Source organism: Mus caroli, chromosome 17 (assembly GCF_900094665.2).
Source record: "Mus caroli chromosome 17, CAROLI_EIJ_v1.1, whole genome shotgun sequence".
Lineage (NCBI taxonomy): Eukaryota > Metazoa > Chordata > Mammalia > Rodentia > Muridae > Mus > Mus caroli.
The window spans coordinates 6,644,145-6,656,704 of record NC_034586.1 but is presented as its reverse complement, the minus strand read 5'-3'; the positions used below and the strand labels follow the sequence as shown (position 1 = coordinate 6,656,704).

Here is a 12,560-nt window from a genome sequence, read left to right as displayed (position 1 = left end):
GAAGAGAGGCCCCTTGGTCTTGCAAACTTTATATGCCCCAGTACAGGGGAATGCCAGGGCCAAGAAGTGGGAGTGGGTGGGTAGGAGAGCAGGGCGAGGAGGAAGGTATAGGGGACTTTAGGGATAGCATTTGAAATGTAAATGAAGAAAATATCTAATAAAAAATTGTTTAAATAATTTTAAAAAGATGGTATTAACTACAAGAGGTAATACTAAGTAACAATCATCTATAACATTATGAACAGAAATGAAATGTCAATTTTTACCATAAAGATGGTTAAGACTAACGAGCCTAATCAGTTTCTTTCTAAGCCAAATTAGGTAACAGTAGAACTGGACAGCCTCAGTTCTATAGCGACTGTTGCCATAGCTGAATCTATTCAAGCATATTTGACTGACAAACCCACTTAAATGAGAAAAATCCTTCAACTTTTCCCACTCCCTAATTCATCTTGTCAAAATTATCAATAGGCCCAGTGTAGTGAGGAGGCACTGGTGGGTAGATCTCTGTGAGTTCAAGGACAATCAGCACTACAGAGAGCCACACACACACACACACACACACACACACACACACACACACACATCAATAAATGAGAAAATTGGTCCACTGGTTAGGTTGCCCATACACCCGTGGATGAAACCACATCCATGACATGTAGGCAACACTAATTCACCTCAGTGAGTCATTTAAAAGGGGGAAGCGCTAGGTGGTTAAGAGCATGTGGTGGTGCCCGCCTTTAATCTCAGCACTTGGGAGTCAGAGGCAGGCGGTTCAAGGCCAGCCTGGTCTACAAAGTGAGTTCCAGGACAGCCAGGGCTATACAGAGAAACCCTGTCTCAAAAAAACAAACAAACAAAATAAAAAAACCAAAAAACAACAACAACAACAAAAAAGAGCATTTGCTGTTTTTCCAGAGGACTTGAGCTCAATTCTCAGCACTCACCTGGAGATTCACGATGGTCCAGAACTCCAGTTTGAGAATCTGACACACCCTCTGCTTTTTATACCACGCTCACACAAGGTGCACAGACATACATGAAGGCAAAACATTCATGTATATAATATAAAAATACAGTTTTTAAAGAGTGACATTAAAGTGCAAATGGGATGTGGTAAAAGAACTAGGCTAAGTAAAAAGATAATTTAGAGCCAATAAGACCAAGTTATATACTTATATAAAATTGCCCCCAAAATAGCATAAAATATTACTTCTAAAAAGTAACCAAAAAAAAGTAACCAATAAAGGAGCAGATGGACTGTGGTATGATGATAAGGCAGGAATAAGAAATATAAAGCACAAAAGAAGGTACAGCCTTTTTTAACTAAGAATTCTCTGAAAAAGTCAAAACTTACCCAATCTAAGGCATAATTATATATAGTTAGCTTTTCCCTGATGCCTGAAAAAGATGCTAAGTCTCCTAATAACACACAGAAGTTTAATTCTGCGGCTGATGCAATGGAGATTATATATACTATATATATAGTATATATAATATATATAATCTCCATATATTTATATATGTAAATATATAGAGAGAGATCAAATATATAATATATAAAAATGTCCTTTTTATAATTATTTTCTGAATATAAGACAAGCACAAAAGACATACACTAGATCATTGTTTGTATCTGTAACTGTAGGAGATTGGATGTAACTGAGTGGTGACATACCACAAGTGAATCTGATGTAGTTATTAAAAGAAACTGCTATCTATATAGATGTGCTCCTTTTAAATGCTGTTAAACAATGGTGTGAAGTCAAACTCATCGTAACAAAGTAAGGTGTAGAAAATACTGAGTATATTGTAATCTACAGAACAGGTAGAAAATTATACACCTGGGCTCATGTGTGACTGTTCCATAACTACACACAGGACAAGGAGGGTGAAAGGACTAGGCTAGTAAGGTGGCTCAGTGGATAAAAGGACCTGCTGCCAAGCCTGGGAACCCGGGTTCATTCTCTAGGTCTCACAAGGTGAAAGGAGAGAAACAAGTCCAGCAAGATGTCCTCAGACTACCACATGAACATGGTGCCTATACCCCACCCCATGCATGTAATCAAAATTTTTACAAAAGAAAAGAAAATTTCAAACGTGAAAATCTGCCCAATGCTAAAAGAAAAAAAAAAAAAAAACAGGTAAATAGGATAAAAGCAAAATTTCTCTTAAAATTTCCCAACAGATTTGATTTTGAAAGCACATGAGTATTTTAAAGCATAAATCAAGACACTAGCTTAAGCAATTCCTAAAACATGAAACCAAGTACAACAAATAAATTTCTCTGTGGATGTACATGATGTTACTAACTACTACTATTCTGAGTATTTTAAGGGATACTGATTTATATGTATAGTCAGATATATCCTAAAAAGAATAACGGGGTAAAATTGCTTTCATTGTCAACATCAGCAGCAGTGCTGTTTTTCCTGTTACCAAGGTTGTTTTATCTTAGCATGGAACAAATGAATCATCGTTTTACATTAAGGAGGGGAACTGAAACACATCACAACTGTTAATATGCATTCACAGTGGTAAGGAAAAGAAAAGCCTTGTTCTTCACCTTTAGAGAGTTTCTGAGAAACAATTCACTATGTAAGAGCTTTCTTCAAACTTTTAACATAAAAACTCTTATCTTGCTAGTAAAAAATAGGACCTGTTTTGCAAAAAGTAAAAAATTGAGAAAATAACCAGTACTTGCTTACATCATAGAGAAATCAGACTTAATATATGGAACAAAAATGAAGACCAGTAAAGATCTTAATGACTACACTCTTCTCACTATAAATATCCAAGAAATATGTGTGACAGCTATGTAAAATGCTACCATGAAAATGTAACCAGCCACCAAAATCTCAGAACAAATTAACAGTCCTTCGCATAAAGGCCCTGTTCCTTCCTCCTCCGTGCTCCACCTGCAACTCACTCTAAGAAATTATACCATTACCTTCTTACCCGTCTCACTCACCCTTTTCAGTTAAGATTTCACCCCATTTCTGCTTTTAAAAGAATTCACAATCAAGTATAGCTTAGTGGTAGATAAGACATCTTGGGTACATTCCCCAGTAGCACTCCAATAAATCAAATAAATGATTTTAAAATATAAGGTCCTTTTTATAAGGTCTTTTTATAAACAGCAGGAAGGGAAAATGGGGCTGAGTGAAGGAATGGCTTAAGACAGTGTTTCTCAACCTTCCTGGCACTGTAGCCCTTTAATACAGTTCCTCATGTTGTGGTGACCCCCAACCATATTATTTCTTTACTACTTCAAACCTATAATTTTGCTACTGTTAATGATTTGTAACATATTTGGAGATAGAGGTTTGCCAAAAAGGTCAAAACCCATTAAGTTGAGGGATATTAGCTTAAGGGCTCTTTTCAATCAATCATAATGTAGATGGCATTCAAATGCATGTGGTTTATGGATTGGGGGGGGGGGGTGATTGTTTGAAATAGGATCTCACTGTGCAGACCAGACTGCCCTGGAATTGAGAGACCTGCATGCCTCTCTGCCTGTGTAATGCTGGTGTGTTAAAAGGGTATGGTAACATACCTAACCCTGAGTATAACTTCAACAAGCATTTAAAAAAGAATATTTATGGGACATGAACTTTGAGTATTGAGTACTTATTTGGGGATATAAAGAAAATTAACATATTACTATTATTGAGCCTATTTTAGAGCTACCTAATACAATATTTAAAGTTAAAACTATAAGTCCAGAATTTACTCCTCAAATAACCTAACATGCAGTGGGGAAAAATGAGAAAGGCAATGAATGAGAAGTGCCCTCCTGAAAGAAGTAGTGGTGGTGGTATGGTTGGTAGACAAATAACAGTCCACTAGGCAGCTGATTGTCCTGCTGTTTCAATTTTTTCCACAATAAAAAGATGTTTAAAAAATTCATACCTGTGCTTAAGGTATAATTTACCAAGAACTGAGTATCCAACAGAATCAATAAAACAAGTTCTTTGGAGCTGTCTTTGTGTTAGATAATTGTGCCACTAGCTGTTAACACCATTGAGATAGAGACAAATGTTAATCCATCATGAAAATGTAACTAGCAAAATCCCTAAGAGTTCTTGAGAACTAATGGAATATAGTAATTCCAAACTAATTTCTCTCTTTCAAAATGTTGAAACAATTGTAACTGTCCATTTTAAAAATGGTTATAAATAAATAAATAAATAAATAAGGGGGACCTCAACCCTTAGACCTCTTAAAAAAAATGGAGGAAATTTTAGATTGTGCATACCGTTAATATTACTTGGAATTTCATATAGGGGTACTTTCACATCCCTCAGCATATAGCTCAACTACTTGGTAAAATACCAAAGGACAGATTATAATACTGCAGGGAAATCTAAAACTATGAATTACCATGATTCACTTTACTGTCTATAAAAGATATGTACATATGAACAATTATTTGAAAATCCAGAAAACATCCCAAACTGTCAGAAGCAGTTTTTAGAATAATGGTTTTGGTTTTTAATTATATTTAGTGCTTTTGTTTATATGTGTTATAAATGTGCCCATTATGTGGAGGTCAGAATCAGTTCTTTCTTTCACCATGAGAGTCCCGGAGACCGAATTCAGGTTGCCAATCTTAGCAACAATGACTCAAGTTCATATGGCACTTTCCAATTCTCATATAGTATTATATATTTACAAAACAAGTTAAATAAAAAGCAGAAGAAAGTTAGTGAATCTAATAAATTGCTTATGTAAGAAAATATTTCATTTGAGATGTATATGACTATTTAAGAATGTTATCTTAACATGATCTTATGTTATACTAAACACTTTGAGAGAAAATTCAAAAATCATACTATGTTTTCTATTACATAATATACCCCTGTCATAGTCACACAAAATACTCTACTTCCTTAGTTTTTTTTTTAAAGCACAGCTCTACAAAAAACAAAATAGTCAAATACACATTTAATAAAAAAAAAAAAAAAAAGCTAAGGTTAACTTTAAAAATTAAAGTTTGTACCAGTTTTATGCGGATTTTGACCTGAAAGCCCACATTCCAAAGAAAATGGCATGGTGCAGATGAATTTACCCAAGGAGATAGATGGTCTTCTATTTAGAGCAGTATTTTGCTCAATACAGGGAAATTAATACATTACTATATCCTTTTAAACCTCAAATCCTATGAGATAGAACAGTGCCACTCACTAGCTTCTGAGGGTGACACACAGCCTGAGTCAGGTATTGCATACAGTGGTACAGGCTGGTGCTATGAGCCACCACTATTAGCACTCCTAGAGGACAGGCAGACCTACCATACAGCCTCACAGTGAGCAGGACTCTAAGACTGCTGAGTTTGCAAATTCCTGGAGGACAGACTTAACTAACCTAACTTCATCAACTCTAAACACTCAATCATGGAAGGATTTGACTAAACAGGATGACGTATAAGGTAGGAATTCACAGGCTTGGACTTTTCGTTCCCTCCAGTTTATAATAGGAAAGAACCCACAGATTTATAGACTGATAGTAGAAATCTAAAAAAAAGTTCCCACCAAGACTTCTTTTGCTATAGAATAACTTGTCATTCCACAAAATTTCAAAGTATCTAGTTATATACAAAAGACAGTTGTGCTCTATGATTTAAAACTAGAATGGAATCTGTACAAGAACACAACTTTCTATTAGAAAACTTAAGACTAAGTCCTTGAGGAAGGATTCTGAATATCAAGGGAATTACTGCATAAGTTGAGGTTCCCTAGTTAGAAGTTATTATCAAGTACTTCAAAATACCTAAAATATTTTTGAGTGTTGACATGTTATAAATAGAAAATTCTGTAACTGCCAACACATGATAGGTGGTAGTCAAAAAACAAACAAACAAACAAAAACAAAAAACAAACAAAAAAACACAAGTAAACAGCTCAAAACTGTATACACTACAAGTTATATGTGAAAGGTATATACAAAACTTAAGTGAATTTCATGTTTATATTGGATCCTATCCCCACTACATATTTAATTATTTCATTTTTTTAAATTCATCATTAGAAGTTTTCAGATGAGTAATAATTTGTATACAATACCGTGATTCATTATGAGTGTATGTGTTCTTCATTTCCTGGCAACACAGCTCTCATTTAGTATCTTTATATACGGATGGGGTAATTGATAACTAAAGGTTATGGGACAGTCCCAGCATATGAGTGGATTGTCATGGAAACCAACATCATTTCAATTAAAAAGGTCGATATTTTCTAGTTTCCAGATATAGGATAGGAAACGGAATGAAAGGTTAGTTTATCAGGCTGGAGAGATAGCTCAGTAGTTAAAGAGCACTGACTGTTCTTCCAGGTCCTGAGTTCAATTCCCAGCAACCACATGGTGGCTCACAACCATTCTGGTGTGTCTGAAGAAAGTGACCGTGTAAGAAGAGAAGAAGAGAAGAGAAGAGAAGAGAAGAGAAGAGAAGAGAAGAGAAGAGAAGAAGAAGAAGAAGAAGAAGAAGAAGAAGAAGAAGAAGAAGAAGAAGAAGAAGAANAGAAGAAGAAGAAGAAGAAGAAGAAGAAGAAGAAGAAGAAGAAGAAGAAGAAGAAGAAGAAGAAGAAGAAGAAGAAGAAGAAGAAGAAGAGGAGAAGAGATTGATAAAAAAAAAAAAAAAAAGATGACCTTATCATCAATGGCCAATGTCACCAATTGTTTTTCCTCAGAGAAGCCTCATATAATCTCAAAAGGAGTTCAACAACTAGAAAACCCTGGAATATGGCACTCCCAGAAGAAAAGAAAGCCTACCTTTCCCCATGTCTCATTTTATATGACTTGTTCATGTGTATCCCTTCAATATCTTTTAATAGCAAACAAGCTAGCCTAAGTAAAATGATATTCTGAGTAGGTCTCTCCAGCAACTTGAGAGGGAGATTAGAAACATGCCATAGAGCTGAACAGAAACCAAAGGTGGGCTGTGCTTGGTTTCTGCAGTGGAGTTCACTCCTATAACTTCTGAAATCTAATATAATCTCCAAATAGTGCTCAAATTGAAGCAAATTATAGGATATATCAGTAAGTGCTCCCTAAAGACGTGACTATTGATTGTGAGTGTCAGAATTCCCTAGACACCTAATATCGGTACTGAGTGGTCTGACAATATGAAAAATACTGTCACCTATGAAAAAGTAAGAAAGCAAGAAAGAATTCAATAAAATGTTCAACTGGCTTCCTAAGTTCCTTTGTTGAAGCATTTCTATGGTATTCACTGTTGGATAAGCCTTAGAGTAAAATGTGAGACATCAAATGACACAATGTAGGCTTTGTTTCAAGTTCTGACTACCATTTTTCTGGCAAACCATTCAACCTCCCTGACAAAAGTTTTCTCACATACAAAATGCAAATGATAAAACCAAGATTAGTTGAAAAAATGTGTGTCAAATACTAAGAAAAGAGTTAATGCAAAGTATACAAAATAAATAGGACAAAATTAACACAAAGTAGCTCATTTTCACTTGTAACATATTTTCTAACAATGCTGTTACCACAAACATGCTCAGCTACAGAAAACACTGCCATCCATATGCTGCCCAGGACAGACAAGACATTCCTGAGAGCATTCTAAGTTCTATCAGTTCCTGCCCATGGTTTCTGTTAAGTAGTCCTGCAGGCTACTTGAATTTTACAACAAAACAAAAATCAGTGCTGGTAAGAACAATTATAATGAATTATTAGCAAAGTAAGAAAAAGGAAATAAAATTGACATATTAACTCACATACTCAAGCCAGCATCTTAGAATTACATGCTACTATCTATCTTCCAGGAATATTAAAAGCACACAGAGCATGCAATCATCACTATTTGTCAAACCTTCTTCAGGGAGCCAAAGAGAGGCACATTATTCTCTTATGACTTGGAACTACAGGGCTAACCATTTGTGGGTATATTTCTAATGCTTACTCAATGACAAGTATTTACTAAATAGCAAGTAAAGTCTATAAAAGACAGTATGTGTTGTGTTTAGTGAAGGATTCAGTCAACAGACAGTACTTTTAATGTAACATTTTTGTTCAAAGTACATGAAGCAGTAAGGAAACTAAGGTTGTTTCTCTAGCTTTGTTAGTATTTTATCACATATAGATAAAAGGAATAAAGCTAGGCAAATTTCCTTTGTAACTATTAAAACATTTATCATTCTTATTATATTATTATTTATGTCAGTACTTACCTGTTCTTTATGTCATTTACCAAACAGACAAGTACCAAATGAAAATACCTTCCCTTTTCACTTCATTATCAACACTCTAGAAAGCACATCAGGGTTGGGGAAGAAGGCTCAGAGGGCAAAATACTAGCTATTCAAGAGTGAGAAACAGTTTGGATCTTCAGAACCCATGTAAAAAAGTCGTGTGGGTGTAAGATCCACCTATAATCCTAATACACATGAAATGAAGACACAGAGAATCCCTGGAGCTATTCAGGTACTAGCTTCTGCCAACAAATGGGAGACCATGAATCAATATATAGGGTAGAGAATTCAAATGAGAGACTCTGACACAATACCTAAGGCAGAGAGCAATTAACAAAGATGTAGGAAAATATTAGTCACATAGAAGCAGTTCAAGTTATCAGGTCAATCTAGCATTTTTAACAACACTGAAAATGTATTCTGCAGCTCAATTCATTCTCGGGTGTTTTCATTTATTTTACTACTGTTTTCTACATGTGTATAACATATACATATGTTTATTCTGTATATGTATGGTACATGTGATATATATTATATATACAACATATATACACATATAACATTTATAATCTCAATAGACAACAGGAGAAAATAAAATGTGGGAACTGTTTACCAGTAAGGTTAAGAATTAGAATCTCCCAACAATAGAGAAAAATCCTACAATGACATGTTATACTCAGAAGTAAAATAACGAGACAACAGGAAATACTATCATTTACAAAAGTAAAATAATTGTAGTATTCTCATATTACATAAACACTACCTCTAGCCTATAGTTTAAAACAAAATGTATTGTCATTATCCTTTGAGTACTTGCTCATATCCATCGCCTTGTTCTAAGTGTTTTGCACTTAAAATTTGTTTAACTCTCACCACAATGCTATACAAGGCGGAATTAAGGTTCTAACCTAAGCAATCTGAGTAATGCTCACTCTTTATCATTCTGCTGTGCCTAAGACAGGAAAAAATATTCTTTGCTCAAATCTAAAAACACAATTCCAAATTTCTAATTCTCACCTGTTGAGTATTGTATGACCAGAGTTACATTAATGAATTCAATCCAAATTAATAGCAACTTAAAAAGGAGTAGCAATAATTTCTATAAGAAACAACATTTCTTAACTAGTGGACATAAACTACTTTTTTGGTAAAGATAGGTGTATCTTAAATTGTCAAAACTTTGCATTCAATGTTCTTAAGCAACTATATCAGTACTGTTCAAGGCTACTGTCACCACCCTATGGTCACTCACTCATGGAAGCTAAAATTTCAGATTACAACACACCTATTTCTGAATGTTTGTTTAAAATGTTCATTTAAAAAAATTAAATACATCTGTTTTAGTCAGGGTTTCTATTCCTGCACAAACATTATGACCAAGAAGCAAGTTGGGGAGGAAAGGGTTTATTCAGCTTACACTTCCATACTGCTGTTCATCACCAAGGAAGTCAGGTCTGGAACTCAAGCAGGGCAGGAAGCAGGAGCTGATGCAGAGGCCATGGAGGGATGTTCTTTACTGGCTTGCTTCCCCTGGCTTGCTCAGCCTGCTCTCTTATAGAACCAAGACTACCAGCCCAGAGATGGCACCACGCACAAGGGGCCTTTCCCCCTTGATCACTAATTGAGAAAATGCCTTACAGATGGATCTCATGGAGACATTTCCTCAATTGAAGCTCCTTTCTCTGTGATAACTCCAGCTGTGTCAAGTTGACACAAAACTAGCCAGTACAACATCTAAAGATGTTCTAGGGGAAAACATAATTCCCACAAAAATATCTATAAGCTATATAAAAGGTTCTGTTTAAAGATATGATCAACGACTTTGCTGCAAATCTCCTAGCTACCCATTCTCTGTGCTAAACAGAGGGGCAGTTGAAGTCAGCTTGTGAGGCTCAGGTAACACACTCATCACAACAAAGTCACATTTGTTGTGCTTGTTGTTGTTGTTTACTGAAAATTCCATAAAGTCTCCTAACATAAACTGACCCCAGATTTACCATTTGATAGCTCCTTAAAAAAAAAAAAAAAAAAAGAAAGAAAGAAAGAAAATCACCCTTAAGAGTAACAATTTTAATGAATAGTAGTAAACTAGTAGGATTTAAAATCTTTTTTTTCAAAGATGGAAATTTTAAAGCAATGTACCTTATAATATTCCAGATGAAAGGCAACAAAAACCTCCTAACAATATTTAAAGCAAATAGTTCAGCATCAATGGATTGATTAAACTGACAAAACAATTCCCACATGTTTTCTCTCCTTTCCCTCCCTTTCCTGATCATACACACAAAATAATTATAATAGTAATAGTCACAATAACAATAATCAAGTAGAAATGGCAGTAGGAGTTAAAACTAAAGAGCACATTCATTTACTAAAGTAAGATGTCTAGAAAACCACTTTTAGTCAAGAAAAAAATATTGCTAAAACTACCCCCAAACTCACCTGGTCACTCTCATTTAGAGTTTATCGAAAGAAACATTTTAGGAATTGAACACAGTTTTATGTCTACAACCTCAGCTATCCGAAAAAGGGAAGAAAAAAAAAAAAAGATGATAAAAAGCTTAGAAGTCAGTCTGGGTGACTTATCAACGTATCATCTCAAATTATTTTCTTTAAATGTGTAAAAGAGATTCCATCTAAAACCTAAAGACCTGGTGATAACTCTGTGGTAGAGTGCTTGTTCGGCGTAACTCAAGCCTCTATCCCAAAAACAAGATGCCACAGTCTTCCCCCAAGTTTTAGTTCCGTATCTTTACATATAATATGGTAGTCAAATTCTTATAGGTGGTTCTAAATTATAAGTGGCAAAGCATGTTATCATGCTGGAATGACAGATACTTCAGCTCTTGAATTATAATAAGCAAAAAACTAGGATAATGTCTTAAAATGGTTCCAAAATTCTTACTTAAAATCATAAAGATTTTGGGTTATGCCTAACATCTATGAGATATGGAACTTGATTGTACTAGCTAATGTTGTGTAGGAATTTTTCTCAGTGGTAGAGGGCCCAATCCACAGCGGGTGTAACTATCCCTGAGCAGGTGGTCCTGGATTTCCTTAGAAAGCAGGCTGAGCAAACCATGGGAAGCAAGCCAGTACTCAGAACATCGAGCCCCATGGCCTCTGCATCCGTTTCTGTCTACAGGTCCCTGCCCTGTACAAGAGTAAGCTCGCTATCTTGCTTTTTGGTCATGGTGCTTCCTCACAGCAGTAGAAACCCTAAGACAATTACTAACAGGCAAAAATAAAAATCACTCACAGGAAGCCATGACTGTAATCAAGGACTTACCTTCTTTTTATCCCTCATTGAGCCTTTGCCTCGGACCATTATTTTACATCCCGTTTCTGCTTCAAGTTGTTTAGCTGTAAGTCCTCTAGGTCCAAGGATTCTCCCAACAAAATTAAACTGTGGGGAAAGATAATATAAATTATTCACTTGATGAAAGTTACATCAAAGTTATCTGAAAGCATACATATGTGTTTGTTCACTCAGTCTCCTTTAAACATGAACCAAGAAGTAAAACCTAGAATTCACTAATTTCTTGACAAGTGGATGTAAATCATTGTTTTACACAGAATTTTTATTATGTATTAATGCAAACTATAAAGGATGATCTGGCTAAATAAAGGCATTTTATTGAGTTGTCCATCAACACAGAATCTCAGCCAGAGTAAAGAATTAACACAACGCTGGATACCATGTACATCATGAATCCTTTCTACAAAATAAAAGTCCTTTAATAAGAATAGTTGGGAAAGAGTTCTGTTTTACGTTCATAGCAAGAAAAATTCTGTCTTCAGAGACAACTGTTTAAGTGACAATTTAACATGCTGCTAGTGCATTACCACTCAAACTATGATTCTACCCAGTGCTAATTATACAACTCTTTTCAGCATACTTTTTAAAATGACATTTCTTAATCTTATGCATCCTTACTGACAAATGTCAAGACAACACACTTCTCAGAGCATGCCATGAACTGTGCACAAGTACACATAGATCAGTGTTTGAGGCATGCTATTCCATTAATCTAATTATTCTTTGGGGGTTTTTTTATTAGATATTTTCTTTATATACATTTCAAATGCTATCCCGAAAGTTCCCTATACCCTCCCCCCGCCCTGCTCCCCTACCCACCCACTCCCACTTCTTGGCCCTGGCATCCCCCTGTACTGGGGCATATAAAGTTTGCAAGACCAAGGGGCCTCTCTTCCCAGTGATGGCCGACTAGGCCATCTTCTGCTACATATGCAGCTAGAGACATGAGTTCTGGGGGTACTGGTTAGTTCATATTGTTGTTCCACCTATAGGGTTGCAGGCCCCTTCAGCTCCTTGGGTGCTTTCTC

General features: G+C 35.5%; 1 protein-coding gene across 6 annotated transcripts in view; it reads right to left on the bottom strand.

The window, feature by feature from the left end:
* The window catches only part of Qki (QKI, KH domain containing RNA binding), a 116,125-nt gene that overhangs the window by 60,026 nt on the left and 43,539 nt on the right, over window positions 1-12,560 (bottom strand). For all 6 annotated transcript variants that reach the window (XR_003835275.1, XM_021186104.2, XM_021186105.2 and 3 more), the window contains exon 3: window positions 11,503-11,619. Coding sequence is in view for 5 of the 6 variants with exons in the window: in XM_021186104.2 (XP_021041763.1) it covers window positions 11,503-11,619 (117 nt within the window). In the remaining variant the exon portion in view is untranslated. The remainder of the gene's footprint in view (window positions 1-11,502; window positions 11,620-12,560) is intronic.